At 55.4% G+C, this 18,991-nt stretch overlaps 1 protein-coding gene across 1 annotated transcript in view; it reads right to left on the bottom strand.

The window, feature by feature from the left end:
• The window catches only part of LOC101275616 (uncharacterized), a 253,173-nt gene extending 243,643 nt beyond the window's left edge, over positions 1-9,530 (bottom strand). The window contains 1 exon segment of the mRNA XM_004276883.3: positions 9,416-9,530. Within this exon segment, the coding sequence (XP_004276931.2) occupies positions 9,416-9,454 (39 nt within the window). The 5' untranslated portion in view covers positions 9,455-9,530.
• Between the last annotated feature and the right edge of the window lie 9,461 nt (positions 9,531-18,991).

The following is an 18,991-nucleotide window of genomic DNA, read 5'->3' as shown; positions in this document are numbered from 1 at the left end:
CAGGTGACGGCGGCTGCTTCGTCAACCCCAGGTTTAGCTTCAGACCAATTGTTTCTCCTCCTGGGTGAGATTTATTAAGTTACCCAATCACAGAATTGCTCCTGCTTCCTGAAATCTCCCCAAACCCACGTCACCAGGCCAACTCCAGCAGGAAGTCCTTTCCAACACCACGTCACAGAGCTGCAGGTAGGCACTGCACCCTCCCGGGAACACAATGCCTGACTCTCGGGGTGAAGGCACCGGCTGACGAAGCACCCCCAGGCCCTACGCCTCTCACAGGACCAGCCAGCAATGACACACCAGTGGCATGTGCCTAGGACACCTCAGCTGACTAAACCAGAATCCCTCATCTCTATCTTAGACGGGGCCTCCGTCTCACTGGCCATCTGCTGCCCCATAACCACTGTCGTCTCTGTGCCCGTGGCACCGCAGGAAGGGTGTGAAGAAAGCAAGGGGATTGTTTTCAAGGAGGGAGGAGTGCTTTGAGATGCTCTGGCTAAGAGATCTAAGGCCGGTTCCTCCAGAGAGAGACCCCAGCTCTATCGACGTATAATTGACATTTGGTAAACGGCACACATTGGAGGTAGGACTTGAGGGTTTCCGACATGTGTATGCACTGCGAAACTGTCACCAGACAAGACAATGAACGTCTCACGTCCCCACCAGCTCATGCCCCTCTGCCGTCCCACTCTCCGACCCCCACCTGCCCCGCACCCTGTTTTCCGTCACTAGAGACTCGTCAGTATTGTCTAGAGTTTTAGATCAATGCAGCCAGGCAGCATTCGGGCTGCTCTCATTCAGCCACATTCTCTGGAGATTCATCCAGGTTGGGGTGTGTACCAGCGGTTCACACCTCTCTCGCTCAGTGGTGTTCCGCGGATGTACCTCCGTTCAGTTGTTGCCCACTTTCTCACAAGGCTCAGTCTTCACGCGAGGAAAACCGCCTTCCAGGCCTTTGGCTCCTCTGGGAGTGTCACATAGTCCGAGCTCTTCTGTGAAAACGCACCTTGTCCCATAACAGGAGCTGCACCAGCAGTGTCAGCCTGAGCAGCATCCTCACGTGGCCCCGTATCAGGAGATGGGTCTCCACTCAACTCCACTGGTTACAAGGAAGGATATTTGTTTGGGGGAAGAGAGAAACAGGGAAGGGGAAAGAAAAGCACAGGAGATGAGTAACAGCCGTCGAGCGCTCACTCTGCGCTGGGTGATGTGTGTGCTTTTCCGTGTTTTTATTATCATTTAACTTTCACAACACCCCTGGGAGTGCGGGGTTCCGAAGAAGGTGCCTGTGAGCACTGAGCCCCACGGGAGAGCTGGTCTACCCCGCCCCACCACCCCCCCCGGGCCCACCGCCAATGCCGGGGGCCCCAGGAGGTTGGTCAGCACCACACAGCGCAGCTTCCCGGCCCAGGCCCCGCTCCAAGAAGGTCACTTCTCAAGCTCAGGAAATCTTCACCTCATTGGCTAGAAGCCACCAGGAGAGACAAATTGCCTCTTTGGTACACACGTTACACGGCGAACACCCATGGCACTTGGGGCTGCCTGTGGGGCCGGGGTCTATGGCGGACCACTGCTGGGATTCAGCCACGGTCACGCCCAGTCATCAGGAAAGCACATACGCCCCTCGGATACAACAGGGTGGTGTGAAGGTCAGAGGGCGACTTATGGTCTGGCCTCAGCTTCAGTCCAGAGAAACCCCGAGAACGGCCCTGTCCCTGTGGGGAGTGCAGGCGGCTCCAAGGTCTGTAGATCAGTGCTTCTCAGCTCAGCCGTGCCCTGGAGTCACCTGCGAGCCTAGGAACCAGGGCCCGGGCCGCAGGCCTGGGTTCCAACCCACTCGGTCTGTGTAGCTGGTGATTCTGACGTGCAGCTGTGCTGAGAGCTGCAGCCTCGGGTCCCAGGTATGCAGGGCCCTGGCTGTACTGGCCTGAGCCGCCAAGGAAGCAGTCCATTCACCTGTCGCTTGTGCTCCAAAGTCATATTCTTGTCATTTACTTAACCAGATGCCATTGAGCACGGCTCCATCCAGGTCCTGGATGTCACCCTCCCACCTGCACTGCTCAGGTATCTAGACAGGCAGGAGATCCAGAGGCCAGCTGCAGCCCCTGGGAGATGACTGAGGAGGGGGTCCCTCTCCCACTCTCCTCCCTGACCCCCCGACGCCTCCACCATGGACAGCAAGTGTGTGAGAACAGGAAGAGGATTTCTCTGTTTCCTTTTTCCTGTTTCCGGTTTGTGCTGATTGGTTCATTATATGGCCGATTTTTAAATTATGTGATATAGGATACAAAAAAATTTACGTATGCTATGAAATAATAATAAAACAAACACTCATGAATCTACCTCCCAATATCAAATATGATGAGTTTTGAATTAGTACATTCATTAATTACTAAGTACAATGGAAGCATCGTCTCCACTCTGCTGTGGGGTTTTCATATGGTGTACATGGGGTATGAAATGGCTTGTTTTTGTGTCATTGTGGCACGTCATATGTGAGAGTAAATGGAAAAGCTGGGAACTTGGGGAAAAAGAAAATTATAATGTGTAGTCATGGAGTCTTCTAAGAACAGTATGAAATAGAAATATACAGTAAGTTGACCCTTAATAAAAGTATACTTAAATGAATGTGTGCACGGAGGAGTGACAGACAGTTATAACTCAGTGTGCTCCTATGACTGAGGGAAGCTGAGCTGCAAAGACAGCACAGAGAAGGGTTCCAAAGGGGAGACAAGGAAGCATCAAGGAAGACTTCCTGGAGGAGGTGATATGGTGGGGAGGCTAGTGTGGTGTGGAGGTACCCCAGGGAAGGGCAGCCTGTGAGTGTGGGGACACCACTCAACCCCTTGACCAGTGGCACATGAGTTACCATATGAGGGGCTGCAGGGCCTCACAGGCAGGACCACCCACACCCCCCAGAGGGCTCACACTGGGTACCCAGGAGGGTCCAGGAACCAGGCAATAAACCTCACAATCTGACAGCTGGCGAGGAGGAGACTGCCTATTTCAGAGATGAGGAAACCATGAAAGGACTCCTGAAAGACAGAGCACTTCTCAGGAGCCAGAGCGCAGGGACACTGCCCAGTTCTACCTGGCAGAAGAAGCAAACAAAACATTTGGGGCCACCAAGCCCTACACAGTACCAAGAGTGAATTCAAGCCCAGCAACTCCCTGAGGTTATAAACAGTGGCTGGAGTCTCAGTGGCTGGAGTCTCAGGTCCCTGAAAGGACCACCAACACTGGCTGGCGTCCGAGGGGAGGACAGGCACCCAGAAATGGGGAGGCTGGGCCCCCGAAGTCTAGAGAGCTGGGCTGAGCTTGGCCCAAGCTTGGAGAGAAGGTTGTGGGGATACGTCTCTAGAACCAACAACCCCGGGCGGCCTACTCAGGCCCCCTGGATGAGGGGCTCCCTCGGGGCACTGACCTGGCCCAGGTTTTCCTCCCGCTGGTTGATTCATTCCCAGGCTCAGCTAGCATTTCCCAGGACACAATGCTCCAAACCCCAGCCCCGCCCTCTCAGAGCCTTCATCCCAGAGGAAGAGAGCAGGGCTCAGAATTTGGACGTGCTTGGAAAGCATATTTTGAACGGCTGGGTGGAGAGGACCTGGTGAGGTCAAGGCTGTTTCCTGAGTTCGCAGAGGGAGCAGAAGGAAGGTCTGGAGTAAAAGCATGGGGGGCCTCTGGCCTCCGGCCACAGCTGAGTCTTGTGAAGGGCTGCGGGGAAGAGAAGGCCCCGGGGCAGAGGAAGCACCGGACCTCTAAGCAGCATGATGGGCCAAGGATGGCAGAGTCCAGGGTGTTGGGGAAACAGCAGCCCTGGGGAGGCACTGAGGGCCTCATGGCAGACAGCTGATTCCCAGAGCTGGTCTGTCCCGCCCACTCTGCCCTCTCCTCTCTCTGTCATCCCAAGAGACCAGCCTCTTTAGGACTCAAGGGGACAGCCTCCTCATGACCTTTCACAGGGCAGGGTCTGTGTGGCTTCAGGTGCCTGTTGTGACCTTTACCCAGAAGAGCTGGAATATGTGGGTGACCCCCTAGCAAATGCCCCTGGGACCTGGGGTGCACACCCCTCACGCCTAAGGTTGACAGGCTGAGCGAGTCCTGGTGGAACTTTAATTGCATGCGGGGTATTTGCTGCTTTCCTGCCCAGCACCTGCCCTGACTGCGGGGAGGAAAGGATCTCAGGACAATTGAGAAACTGGGCCCCATCCATCTTGGTAACAGAAAGGGGGGCAGATTTCCTCCCTTCCCACCTTCCGGAGGGCAGCTCGGCTCAGTTCCAGGCAGGACGGTGGATCCTGAGAACAGACCTAACCACCTGCAAGAGGGAGGTGGACATATTCTCAGAGGTGCGACAGAGCTGACTGTCCAGAAGCAGCCCCGCCAGAGGCGTCCTCAGCAGCTGGCCTGTCGAGCAGGACCGACTGTGCCCCAAGTTTTTTTGATCCCCACCCAAGCTGGGTCCTGGGAGCTACCCCACACCCTGACAAGACAGTTCTTTTTTTTTTTTTTTTTCACTTAACTGGAGTCTATTTTTGCCTTTTGCAACCAAGAGCATTCACTAGTAAAGAAATTGTTACTAGGGTGATTATACATAACAGACCCTTAAAGAAAGGGGGAGGGAAGTGCTGGGATTGGTTAATCCACCAATTTGAGGTCAAAGGCAGTGAAAATATATTGGGAATTAAGTTACGGAACTCTGGCACCTCATTGCATGCATGGCGACCGCCTAATTCTATCAGCTGTGGCCAAGTCTACTAGGGGCTTTGGGGGGAAATGTGACTTTGCTATAAAACCTGAGGAAAAGGCATGAAGATCTCAAGTACTATGGGGTGAGCCTGTTTCTTCGAACTACCCCGGCCAGATTAAAGAGAGAGAATAGCTAACTCAAATCCCTGAACTCCCAGGACTCCCTCTGACTGTACGTAAAGTGTTTCCTCTCTTTTGCAGCCTCAAGCCTGAGATATCCCTGAACCAGGAGCAGTCTGATTCCACCAATCTGTGGATTGGTAAATTATAAAGCTGGTTGAATGGATTGCTTCCCTGCTCCTTGAATGCAAGTCAGAGCATCATTTAGAAAAGACGGAGAGCCCTGGCCTTAGGAATGGCCATCTATTAGGGGATTCACAAACCCACTCAGCCCCTGCTCCCCTCTCTGGCTGCTTCAAGAGCCTGTGATCACCTTGCCCTGTAAAGTGAGGCCAGTTCTCCTCATGTCCACCCCTGCTCTCTTCCCTGCCTCCAGAACAAAAAGCAGAGTCAGATCTCAGCATGGCCATGGGAACCAACTACCAACTCAAACTGTGGAGGAAAAGGCTCACGTTTCAGAAAATTATTACTCTGCCAACATGTACTGGCAAAGACCTGGGGAAATGGGTGGGGATGGACTGTGAGAGCATCTGACCGTGGAGGGATGAACAACATTGTGGGTCAGGATGAATGTGTTGACGTGGGGGCGTGCACTCGTTCTGCAGGCGGCAAGCTAGCTCCAGCAGCCAAGGTGTGCTCCAGCAGCCGACCTGCTGGTTCACTAAAACCTCAGCTTGATATTGGCTCCCCACGAATTGAAATGGAAAGGGCAAAAATTCCTTGAAGGAATCCAAATATCTGAAGGAACAGAGTGTCGGGGTGGATTTATCAAGAGCAACCTGCTCACCACCCCTTAACTGTGTCCCCTGTGGAGCCAAACAGACACAGGGGCACAGAGAAATACTTTGGCAAGGAGGATGTCAACATCTTGGAAAACTGCCATAAATGCTATTCTCTGTCAGCTGGAGATGCTGATGAGAAACGCTGTCTTTGGTGGCAGATGGGATGACAGAGCATGAGAAGCAACATTAAAGTGCCAGAAGCCGACGTGAATGTCTGATGCCACAGCTCTTTGGCATCAACTCATCGATCACGGGGCTGCTGGGACTGAAATGGATGGGCAGCACCCATGGGGTCCTATTGGACTTGTGTAATATTGAGAAAAAATGTAAAAAAAAAGTAGACAAAAGGCTCTTAGTGTGCCTAGAACAGTGTGTGGCAGATAGTAGGTGTTCAATAAATATTCACTGATTAAACTCTACTGCCCCTTGCCTAATTCCCAGGCTTGAGTCAACAGACCCAGAGCCCCTTCAATGAAGGGGAGACTGGTAACCTGCAATAACATCCTAAGCAAATAGTACTATGAATCTTCTGAAGGCTCCTGTACTGAGAAACACCTGGACCTTTCAGAAGTTAGTGAACACTGGCTCTGTGCTAACATGAATTCCTGGCCTATGGGAGGTGGCAGGCATGTCTGGTCATAAACAGAAGCTTGCCATGCATCCACTTCACGGTAGCCCACCGGAATCCTGAATCTGTCCTACCGAGACTTCCCCAGCTCCAGAGTGTTCAGCTGGCAAAGTCACGCTCAGTCCCTGGTAGAAACTCCACCCCATTCCTTCACTCATGATGTGGAGACTGTGGTAGAAAAGGGTAACTCGAAGCCTCTGGAACACCCCCTCCCCTCCAAACTAGGGAATCAAAAGCAATACTTCATCTCTGGCGACTAAGAAATCACCAGCCAAGGAGTGGAAATCCCTACTGCAGCCCTTTTCAACTTCCCAGCTTGGCTTGTTCAGAAGACATGGGACCTTGAAGAATGCCAGTGGACAATTTTAGGTTCAACTGTGTGGATTCTCCTGTGCTGTCTCACAAGCGATCTCCTTAAATGGAACAAATCTGTTAAATCCTTGTCCATTAATCTGGCAAAAAGTGTACGTGTGTGTGCGTGTGTGTGTGTGTGTGTGTGTGTGTGTTTCTTGTCTCAACGGCTGATTCAGGGTTCATCAGAAGTCAGGTGCTTTCCCCACGACAGGCACAGCAACATAGCTTCACCACCCTACTTCAGGGCTTCACTGATTCGTGCCGTAATTTAGTGAGCAGAGACCTTGACCTTTCTGCCCCAAAGGACCTCATGCTGGTCTGTGGCACCACACTGACAGCACTGGGACAACAGCAAGTAGCAAGGTACCCTAACGTGTACTGGAGTGTGGGGCAAAAATTCCATGAAAACGGGGACTTTCCAGTTCAGCGAAGCCTCCAGGCAGGCAGCAGAGGTGTCCAGTTTTCTGGAACATTTTGGATAGCGCTTTGAAAGCGAAAGGCATGTGGCTGGACTTCGGCCCCCTACCACCAAGAAAGACGCACAGTGCTGGGCAGGTGTCTGGAGTTTTGAAGCAACGTATTCCTCCTTGGATGTGCCGCTCCAACTCATTTGCTGGGTGATCCCAAAGGCTGTGGGCAAGCTCTCTGCTCTCCTTGCACTGTGAAGGGCTCTCTCACAAGGCTGTCATGCCCCGTTGGTTTCCACAGTGCTCAGAGCAGAGCAAGTCCCAACAGAAGTCTCAGCTGAGGCCTGGAGTTTGAGGGACTGTTCTTCCTCCTGGACCTTGGTGGACACTGTGTCTCTGTTATCAGAGTCTGACCGTGGGACTCCAACGATCTGAGCTCCCTAGGACGGAGCAGCATTCTTGATCAAGCAAGCAACCAAGTCAGGCACCCATCACCGAATGGTCAGTTTAGGCCCAGGCCCAGGAGGGGTCAGGACGTGGTTCCCTCCGCCTCCCACTCCTGTGGCCTCACGGGGCATAACTTACGACCAGTGTCTGAAGGTAGAGCATGTGTGAATGGCCTTTATAGGTGGCTCTGCAAGATATACCTGCATAGCCCAAAGTGGACTGCCTGCCATGGTGTTCGGGGCCCCTCCCGAGGGTGGCTCTGCAGGGCAGCAGAAAGGGAGATCCTTTGAGAGGCACGTCTGCTCATCCCCATGGCATGCACAGAGAGAGGCCTGAGGTGTCTCAGGACCTCCAGGGACCCTAGGGTAGGCACCAGGTACTGGGGACAACGAGGGGTGGAAAGGCCTCTGGGGACCGGCTGGGAACGTGAGGAAAGTGTGTCCCATGAGAATACTTCCCCAAAGGCCCTCCTTCCGAGGAGGCAGGCAGGCAAGGTGGTTGCTCTGGGATGTCCAGTGACCTCTTTCCCAAGCCACACCTGCCTGTTTCCTGAGCTTCTGATTCTGCCTGGCAGACTTCCCCTCACCTGGGTGACCTGTGACCACTGCCATGGGTGGGGAAGGACGAAGGTCCCAGGCTCACTGCTCTATAAACACACGTATGTTTTGTAGTAAGATCCTCGCAACCACCTTCAAAGGTGTGGAATTGTTGTCCACAGTTTCCAAATGGGAAAACAAAGACCAACAAATCAGAATTCAAAGGGGGGTACGGGGGGCCTGTGTGTTCAGAGCCGCAGCTCTCACACCTGCCAGGTTCCCCTGTTCTTCAGAGGTTTCTCCTGCACTCACTAAGTTTCTGAAAGGCTCCGTCCCTCTCCCCTCCCAATGTTTGTATGCATGAATTATCCCTGTGGTGTGAGCTGATTCACATGCTGCTATTCCAGACTGGCTGAGGGCAGGGCTCGGGCAGGTCCAGCTCTGGGTCATCTGCCTTCTTGCCACTTTCCCCAGAGCTCTCAGCGCCAGAGAGCTTTACCTGGACCCTGCAGTCTGCACGCTAGGAGAAGGTGACCTTACAGCCAAGTAGAGCAGCTCCTCCCACCACGGACAGCCCCACTGTCTGGCTGCCCAGTGCACAGCTGCCCACTCTGGGGCCTGTCACTCTGACAACACTTCCCTGACTTCCCTGCCTCTGGTTTTATGCAGTTGGTCCCAGGCAGAGCCAACCCCATCCGTTTCTCACCTGGGGAGATGGAGCTTGGCAATCTGCAGCCTACTGCTCCCCGTGGGGCCCCCATCGGGGCACGGGAGGTAAGGGTGCCCCAGAGGAACTGGACACACGGACACTAATGAGTAGTCCAGGAACTTGGGCCTGGGAAGGGGCGCACTCCGTGCAGAAGTCTAACACTCCCCAGGTTCCTGGTTCCCTCCCCCTGCTTAGACACCCCTTCCTCAGAACGGTGTCCCAACCCGGTCGGTATGCTCCCTCGGTACCTCGGGTATCCTCAGCCCGGGGAAATAACAATATCAACCTCTTCCTGGGCACCGACTGGGCCAGGCACAAGCCGTCCTTCCCGGAACCGGCGATCCTACATGGAAGGGCCGAGGCTGCCAAGCGCCCCGCGTGCCGAGAGCGAGCAGGTGCGGGGGAGGCCGGGCACTGGGCGGTCTCCCTCGCTGAGGGTGGCCCGGGACAGCCGTCCAGCCCGCCTCCAACGGGCACCTCTCCTTCTCCGCGATCTGGGCGGCAACGCTCCCGGTCTCCCGATCGGCACGTTGGAAAGTTGGCAGGGAGCGCCCGGGGTGCCCCCACCCACCCGGGGGCCCAGCGGTCAGCCCGGGGAGCAGCGGTGCGCGCCGGCTCTGCTCCCCACGCGTGGCCAGACGCCGCCCAGCTCTGACCGCGGGCCCCGGGACGCCGCCTCTCACCTTAAAGAAGCTCCGGAGGAAGTGCACGACGCTGAGCATGGTGGCCCACTCGCAGCACCGAGAGCCAAGCCGCGGAGCTAGGCTCCCGGAACGGCGCCTCGCGCCCCGCCCCCGGCCCGCCCCGGCCGCCCAGACGCACCGCCTCCTCGCGCCCCGACGCTCGGGCACCCCAGGGCCACAGGCGCGTCCGATACGCACGGACGCCCGCCGGCGAGCTCCGCGGACACGGCCCGGGGGCCCAAGGAGTCCCCCTCCTGTGGCTCGTCCAGCGCCCCTTGGAGTTCCTGGGCGGACCGGGAGCCTGGGAGTGTTTAATAAGAAAGAACGTGCTCCGCACATCTACACAAACGCCGCACCCAGGAGCGCATCCGCATCCTACGCGGCGTGCGCCCCCGCGACCTGCGACTCCGAGTCCCTGCCCCTCCGGGGGAAGGGTGGTCCCTTCTGCCTGAGAGCTTTGCTTTTCAACCTTTGAGAACTTTCAGGGCGTTTGCCCGGCACTCTCAGTTGCCAGCAGAAGAAACTTGAGTCCCAGGGACGCTCAGCAACAGGTATGCGCTCACGCACCCGGTGAGAGGCAAGTGTGGTCTGGAGCCCCTAGAACCGAATTCTGGGTCCAGAACCCACTCTCCCTACCTTTTTAGGTATGTTCCTGCAGGTAGGATGCAGGAGAGAATCGTCCCGCAGGTAGAGGAGAGCTGTCTTCTGCTAAGGAGCAAGGGGAGGTCCTGGCTGTTTTCTTTGTGGGGTTTAAGGAGGTGCCCGCCCAGGAGACACGCTCCCGCTGGCCACGACGGCCACAGGATTTCTATGCACAAACACAAATGTGTTTAATTTAATTTCTTTTAAAATCAAAAGAAAAAACCTGAGAATAATAATAATAAAATCCAGGCTGGATTATATTCATATTTACACACAGCTGTAAAAAATAATTTTAAATAAATAAATATATATATATATATATATATATATATATATATATATATATATATATATATATATTTTATGCCGGCAGGGCCCCAAGAAAGACAAGTGCCAAGGGCTCATGGGTGTCATACCGCAGTCCTGCTCCAAGCCCACCACTTCTGGGATCAGGAGTCTCATGGAGGCTTAGCATCTGCCCAGACTGGCTTTGCATGCCCCTGCCCACGCCTGCCCCCTCATCCAATTCCTGGTCCACTTGAATGCGTCAGGAGCACATGTCTAGCGTTGCCTGGCAGACTATGTTTTCCCCCATACCCAACCTCTCTCTGCTTCTCCCGGGTCCTCAGAGCAGCCTGGGCAGGGCAGAAAGTCTGGGAGGTAAATGCCTAGAACTTGTGGGATCTGGGAGCAGAGCAGGCAGCCTTGAGATCATCTGTAAGTCCTGCTTACTCATACCCAACTCTCCATTTCCTGGGGTCCATGGACCTTGTGAGAAGCATGTCCCTGGTGGTGGGAGGAAAAGCATTGTATAATCTTGGTCTCTCCCTCTAAGCCCTTTTCTCTAGCTTGGGAGAGGAAGACCTGCCTGATGGGGTTGCTGTGGAGGTTAAAGGAGAAGTTAAATCTCAGAGGTGCTCAGCAAATGTTAATTCCCTCTTCTTTGTAGCCTTAAAGTGCTAAAGCTCCCGGGGGTCCAGTGAAAATACACAACCCCCTGGCCACAGAGTCCACAGTTGCCCGACCTTATCAGACTAGTCAGGGAAGCCCTGGATGGCAGGTTCTCAGACTTGAGCATCAGAATGACCTGGTGGACATGTTAGAGCATAGGCTGTCAGGCCCACCCAAGAGTTTCTGGATAGTAGGTCTAGGCTAGGGCCTGGGTATTTGCATTTTAACAGGTTCCCAAGTGACACTGCTGCTGCTGGTCCTGGGACCACATTCAGAGGATCCCTGGTCCAGGAAGTGGGGTCTGGGCAAAGGGGCAGACCCCAGGTTAGAGAATCACCATCATAACGGCTCCATTTACCAAACACCTACCATGTCCCACCCCTGGTCTATGTCCTTGCCATAGCTTATGCCATTTAATCCCTCAGCAGTCCTGGGGGAAATGACAACATTGAATGATCAAGGGGAAGTAAGTCAGATGTAGGCATAAATCTGAGTTCTCCTCTGGAGAACACAATGTTATGAGTACTTGACTGCATTATGAAGTTAAAGGGTATGCTCTCTCTTTTGTTATTAAAAGATATAAAGGAAAAAGATCCGTGGTTGCCAGGGGTTAGAAGCACGGGAGGGGTGAATAAACAGGTGGAGCACAGAGGATTTCTAGGATGGTGAAAATACTCTGTATGATGCTGTAAAGGTAGGTACGTGTCATGATACATTAGTCAAAACCCATAGATGTAAAACATCAAGAGTGAACCCTGAATAATGTAAACTGTGTACTTCAGGGGATAATGATGTGTCGGTGTAGATTCATCAGTTATGATAATTGTGTCACTGTGGTGGTGGATGTTGATAATAGGGGAGGCTACACACGTGTGTGGGGGGATATGTGGGAAATCTCTGTACCTTCCTCTCAATTTTGTTGTGAACCTAAAACTCCTCTAAAAATAGTGTTCGTTTTTGTTTTTTTTAAAGGCAGGCCTATTAGATTTGCAGAGGGATTTGCACAACGGGTTTCTAATCAGCCAAGCTCACCATGTTTAAATTCTGTGATTCCAATTTCAAGTCTATCACATTCTGCAGGTTCAGCAGTTTGCAGGGGGGTGAATTGAGTGGTCAGAGAGAAAACATTGCACCAGACGCCAAGAGGCACAGGGGTGGGGGAAGAGCACGGGCATGGGCAGACAGATGGGGATCACCTTGTGCATCCCTCTTGGTGCCCTGCCTCCCTCAGTTTACTCCTCTGTCTCAGGTCGCCGCGCACACATAGAGATGGACCTATGCCCCAGTCAGGGTCTGGTGAAAGAAACTGCCCCCTCCAGCTAGTCTAGCAGGACAGAGGTTTTAGGAAGAATATGCAGTAGGTCACAAATGTATAGGCAGGTGGACGGGGTGCTGACTCAGGGAACAGGCAGAAATCATAAGAGGCAGCTGCAGCAGATGTGGTCAAGATTCAGCAAGAGAAACTGCCCGTTTGCAGAGGCCGATGCTGGTGCCTGAATGTCCTCCCAGAATGTACTATAGCCCCAAACACTTGCACTTTGCTCCTAGCTTCTGGCATGCCCTGGCCTCTGCCAGTGAGCCTTGGGTCCCTGAGCCTCCATCAGCTCCCAAGATGTAAAGTCCAGGATCGCCTGAGTCTCCCATCGCGTGCCTGCTCCAGGGAGCTGAGGATGGGGAGGGAATGAGCCTTCGGTTTCTTCGGCAGGAAGTCGGCCTACCTGCACTGCTGCCACCAAATGGGGGACAAATTCTGGACATATTGGAAACAGAATTTAAGAGAGCTCCTCGGGACTTCCCTGGTGGTCCAGTGGTTGAGAATTTGTCTTGCGATGCAGGGGACGCCGGTTCGATCCCTGGTCGGGGAACTAAGATCCCATATGCCACGAGGCAACTAAGCCCACACGCCACAACTAGAGAGCCCATGTACTCTGGAGCCCATGTGCCACAACTACAGAGCCCACGTGCTCTGGAGCCCACGTGCCACGACTAGAGAGAAGTCCCCACACCGCAACGAAGAGCCTGCAAGGAAAGATTCTGCGTGCCCCAACTAAGATCCGATGCAGCCAATAAATAAATATATAAATAAAATAAAAAAGAGAGCTCCTCAAGGCTGGAGAGTGGGTGACAACAAATGATGCCATTCTTTGGGCTGAATTGAAACCAAATGGTCCTTGACATAAGGACAGGTCTGCAGTGCTCCAGCTCAGACAGCCAAGGAGACACAGCCAACCACTGGGGGTCACAGCCACAGGCAGATACAGCCTCGTTGGTGTCCCCACTTGGCTGGCCTGGGAGGGAGTGCCCAGGAGAGCGGCTTACCTGCCCCCACCATCTTGGCCCTCTCGTGCCCAACTCTGTGAGTCAGATTTTCCTGGGGACTTGGGACAATGTAAAAATGCTTCTGCTGGAGCTTCCAGACTGAATCAGGGTCCTAAAATGGTGGCGTGTGTGAGGGCAGAAAGGGATTAGGGAGGGCCCAGGGGAGCCCACTCTGGCTTCCCTCAGGGACCATCAGGACAAAGAAGCAGTGCTCTCTGCTCAGTGCTTACAGCCAGGATGCACCTTGATGTCCGAGCTCCCCAATGACGGCAGATGGAGAACACCTGGCCAAGAGCGCAGAGCGAAGCAGAGGGTGACACACTTGTGAGGAGCTCAGCAAAGCACCTTGGAGAGTCCCTGAGCTTCCGTGGTTCCGGGAGAACTGTTTAGTGTGTAGGGGAGGGCGATGAGGGCCTGGAGGCTAAGCAAAGGATTTGTCCTGCCCTCACCATTCCCATCCCTTGCTGCCTTTCCCCAGGTGCAGGTGCCACAATTGCAGGACAAGGGGCTCCTCCATTCCAGGCAGCTCACATACCTGATCTCACCACCTCTGCCTGAGGTAATGAGCAACCCGTAATGAGCATCCCCCCAGACAGAGACGGGACGCAGCTTGTCCATGCCCCTGGGCACCACAGCGTCCTGTCCAGCACCACTCCACTCCCCTCCCCTCAGCGAGCTTCCTGCCTCAGCTCACCATCCTCTTTTTGTCCCCATCTCTCTAGGACCCCTGTGTCTCCCCTCGTCCCTTTCTCCACATCTGTCCCCCTGCCAGGCATAGGCAGGCCCATGCAGACTCACTTCCTGGGTGCCTCTGCACTGAGGGGAGACCTGGGAGAGCAATTAAAAACAACCACCAGTGGAAGGTGGGCACAGTCCTTGGCAATGCACAGAAGATGCTCACACAGAGTAGACGGAAAAGATTCACCTGAACTTCTATTCCACCACTTGAGGAAATCCAAATTCTAAGAGGTAAAGCACCTGTGTGATGGCTCCAGGGAGGCAGGTGGGGTCTGGCCCCCAGTAGCACCGAGCACAGCTGGAACCTGATGGTCAGGGACAGATGCTCCCAGAGTGCAGTGTGGGCTACAGCCAGGACCCGGGTGGCCAAGCAGAGTATGAGTGAGCCCTGGGGGTGAGGTTTCTGGGAAGCTGCACAGAAGGAACCTTGAAAGGGGCTGGGGATTCAGCCAGGAGGCTCTCCTGAGCAGGGCTGGGCTGGGCTGTCCACAGAGCTCCCTGCTGGATACTGGCCTGGCTCGGCCCTGAGGCCAGCAGAGCCCAGAGGAACATTCCATAAGGATTCCTATGAGGGTGTTGATCTCAGGGGGAGTGGTCTTGTTGAGCCTGTCTCCAGAGCTGAGAGCTGCTCGGGACACATTGCCTGGAAGGGACACAGAGGCACAGGGAGTGAGGGCCAGACAGCACGTGGGCCAGGCAGGACAGCCCTGCTGAGATTCAGGTGTCCCTGCGTCTTCCCCAAGTCACACACCTAGCGAAGACAGAGGCAGGATTTGAGCCCCTAGCTGAGAGCCCAGGCCTCTGCCCAGGGTTCCCCAAGATGGACCACCTTCCTGGAGGGATGGCTGGGAGTGGGCCCGACCCCAGCCCAGCACCAGCTGACCTCCTTCTGCCCTGTCTGAGGAGCCAGACTGACACCATTCCACCCTGGACAGTGGGAGCCTCTCCTGACCAGGACCACCCCACAGTGTCCTGTGCTGCCTTCCTGTGCTCTCCTGTCCCTCCACCGCCATCTTGCCCGCATGTGGGCAAGACGGGCTGCTCTGCGTAAGGACCACGGAGACTCCAGGCTGGGGTGAAAGTGGAAGCCCTGGAACCCAAGAGCCTGGCTCTGCAGCCAGTGTGTGCTTGAGCAGCTCACCCAGGCCCGTGTGCCTCAGTGTTCTCATCTCTCAGATGCGGGCAAGGATAGCCCCAGCTCTCAAGGCTCTGTCCTCACAGTCTTGACGTTCAGTCATGGTTGCTCAACCCCCTTAGTCCTGAAGTTGGTGGGGGTACTAGGGGTTTTTATCGGTCCTTGTGAGGGAGTGACCCACCCCCTCTGTGAGGGGCGTGAGAGTGTCTGGTTGGGAGCAGCAGGGATTCTGCCCCAGTTCCCATGTGGCACCTGTGTGTGGCCGCTGAGAGCCCTAACCATGCTGCAGACACCTCAGCGGGGGAATTAGGCCTCCTTGTACTGTCTCATCTACAGTTCAAAGTGCACCGATGAGGGAGGGAAGGGTGATTTGGGTGACCCAGGAAGACCTTTCGGATCCCTGGAGGAGAAGCCAGTCACATGAAGGCCCAGGGAAAGAAGGCCCTTGAAGAGGGGATACATGCAAAGGCCCTGGGTTCCCAATGAGTTTGGTGGAGGAGGTGGAAAGGAGCCCACGCAGCTGTACATCAGGGAGCAGGGAGGAAAGTGGTGGGAGGTGAGCTGGGAGCCTAGGTGTGGGGACAGAGCCAGAGGGCCCTGGAGGAACCAGAGGGCTCTTCCAGGAAGCTGGCCCAGGCTTACATGGTGATTGCCTCCCCTGCTTACCTGGGAGCCCTCTGAAGGCAGAAGCGATATCCTCAGACGTCCGTCCTTGCGGACAGCTCTGCCCGTCCGGTGGCCAGGTGGTGACTGGTGCCATGGGCGCTGGATCTGAGCAGAGGCCTGCCTGGGCGTCGAGCACAGCTGCTCCAGACCTCTGTGCCATGAGCCATCCAACGGATTGAGGGGCTTGTGCAGCTATCTGCATGTCAAAGGCCAACGTAAGAACAAGCTTCACGTGTTTCTCTGACGTGGCGCCTTCCTCCTGGGCACCAGCCTTCCCTTTGCCACAGAGGACCTGCTCTGTCTAGACAGGGTCTCTGAGGACCTACGAGTACTGAGGACTCCTCAGGTGGCAGGGTTAGGGCCTCACTAAAGACAAGACTGCTAATTCTAGGGGCAACGAATTCTGCTTCCCATGCTCTCTGACTGATGTCAGCATTTGCCAGGGGGCCTTGGGAACGCGACCTGTTCCGGTGGCCCAGGGCTCAGTGTGCCCATGCCTCTGCACCCAGGGATGCCCATCCTGCTGGGGCAGTGCAGTCATCTCAGGGCAGGGGCACCCGGGCTCTGATGGACCACAGCCGAGGGGCCCTTCTCCCTCTGAGAGGTGAGCCTGAACCTGGAGAAGGGGCTTACTGTGACACAGGGCAGCGGGGAGTCGGGGAGTGTGTAGGGCAGGGACATTCTGAAAGCAGAGAGCACATGGCCGGGTGTGAGGCATCCCAGCAGGAGTAAGCCCTGTGAGAAGACGGGAGGATGGGACGCATGCCTGCAGCCAGGTCAGCCAAGACGGGAACCCAAGCACCCTGAGGGCGAGAGGGTGTCATCCCCTCTACTCCCTGGCTTCAGGCCTGGACACAGGTGAGTACTCACAGGACACCTACAACCCAGGCCTCCCAGGCAGCCGCCCCTGCCCACACGATCCCTGCTCTGTGATCCTCTATCTCCATCTCCCCCCAGCTGTGAGCTCTGAGGGGGCAGGGACCCTGCTCTCTGAGTCCCTTGGGACTGGACCCCAAACTTCACACGTTCAAAACTGAATCCTTGTTCCCCACACCGCCCAAGGGGCACCTTCGCCAGGGCTCCTCCCATGTCACTGAGTAATACTCTTACCCCTCCACTTAGGCAAAAAATCAGTTTCCTCCCTTTCCAAAAGCCCTTCTCTCAGTTCACCAGCACTTCCTGTGGGATGTACCACAGTCCCACCCCTCCCAGCTACCTCCACTGTCTCAGCCCTGCTCCAACCATTGCCCACCCCCGCCCCGAGGCCCCCAAGGTGGTCTCAAAGGTCTGATTCCTTCTGCGCCCAACTCAGTGGCTTCCTTCTGCCCTTAAAACAATCCACACCCCTCCCTGTGGCCTCCAGGGACTCACGCATATCCCTTCCTGGGGAGGAAGCCACTCTTCAGAGAGAAGGAACACGACTTAGTCCTTGGGGTGGGGGGGTGTGTTAGGGGCTCCGGGACCTTCAGGCAGGAGAGCCTTTCAGGAAGGGGTGCCCACTATGTCATATCTTACGCAGAATGTCACTGGTGCCCCAGGAGGAGCCGGGCCTGGGCCCTACAGCAGGAGTAGGCCACGCTTTCCACAGAGCTGGGAGGTGGAACTCTGGGGAAATGACCCAGGTGCAGACCAGGGCTCTGGGCCCCTCTGGCAGGATGTTCACTGCCTCCGGCTCCCCCCACCGGGAGCCAGGACAGGGCTGACTGCAGCGAGGGTGAAGCTGGGGCATTTTGAACCCAGAGACATGGAAGATTTGACACTAGTATGACCAGCTTGGTACATGAACACACAGCCCTCTCCCGTCTCTCCCCCGAGCCTTCCACAACCCCAGCGAGCCTCTGCGCAGCTCCCTGAAGCCACGACTCATGAACAGCAAAGAAGAGCGTCCGTAGAGTATCTGGCCAACACAACAGATGGTTTATTACAAAGTGAAAGAGAAGGAAAAGAAATGCAAAGGAAGAAAAAGGGAAGGAGGATCCCACGGAGTCTTTATTTGGGAGCAGTGGCAGCCTTCTTTTTCTGTCTTTGCCGGTGGAGCCCTCAAGACGGAAGCAGGGTGGGTGTGTTCGGGGACCCCCCCCCCGCCCCGCACACACATCCTCAGGGAAATCACTAGGGGCCACGAGAGAACCGGACCCTGGGTGGGGAGAGACCCAGAGGACTGGCCCGGGCTGAGGAACGCCTTCCAGGGGCTGAGCTGGGACGAAAGGCAGATGGGGGTCTGCTGGAACTTGGGCATGTGGGAGCCTCAGCAGCGGATCGGGACCTTCATCCACAGCCCCTCCTCCCTAGACCACCTCCCCGTGCCCTGCGCTTCAGCCACCCCTCACGTGCTGGCATGAATTGTCCTGTCCTTGTCTGGGACCACCCCATCCAGCCCCTGAACTCCTGGAGCAGGGCCGTGCGTGCCACTGCTGCGGGATACTGTGTCACTGCTGGGCACCACTTTTCTCAGTTCAGGGTCACAGCTGATTTTAGTAGGGGTAGGACTACAGCTGAGGGTGGACAGGGCGAGGATGGGTGCCTGAGAGGGACCGTCAGCAGGCGTGTCTGGGAGCTTGCCTTTGAGCCGAGGTCTGCAGGGGACACAGAGCCGGTGACTTCAGGATTCCAAGGCAGAGCCTCGTTGGGGATGCTCTGTGGTGGGGTCCGCAGGGGTGGAGCCCCCCAACTGTGGGGATAAGCTGGCCACACTGGGTGCTGTGTTGGAGGCAGCCTGGGGGACCTGCTGGGAGCATGGGCTCCGGGCCCTGCCACCGCTGGCTCTGCAGCTTGAGGGCAGCTTACTTGACTCTTCTGTGCCTCCGTTTACTCATCTGTAAAACAGGGGCAGTCACGGCACCTGCCTTCTAGGGCTGCTGTGAATGTATACGGAGGTGTCAGCATAAGCCTCGAGTCTTGGAGGAGGTAAGTGCATTCCAGCGCCTGGCCAGGGAAGTGGGTGTTGACGAAAGAAGGAATGACAGACAGAGTCGGCTTTGATACCCACAGGTTAGCACTGGTCACCTCTGGGGCCAGGCTTTTTTCCCTTTAAGAGCCGTTGCATGTTTTGATTCATTTTATTATTCATTTTATTATTTTATTACTGATAAATGACACCAACGAGAAGTGGGATCTTTGTGTGC

Source organism: Orcinus orca, chromosome 7 (assembly GCF_937001465.1).
Source record: "Orcinus orca chromosome 7, mOrcOrc1.1, whole genome shotgun sequence".
NCBI classification, from domain to species: Eukaryota; Metazoa; Chordata; class Mammalia; order Artiodactyla; family Delphinidae; genus Orcinus; species Orcinus orca.
This window is presented reverse-complemented; position numbering and strand designations above follow the sequence as displayed.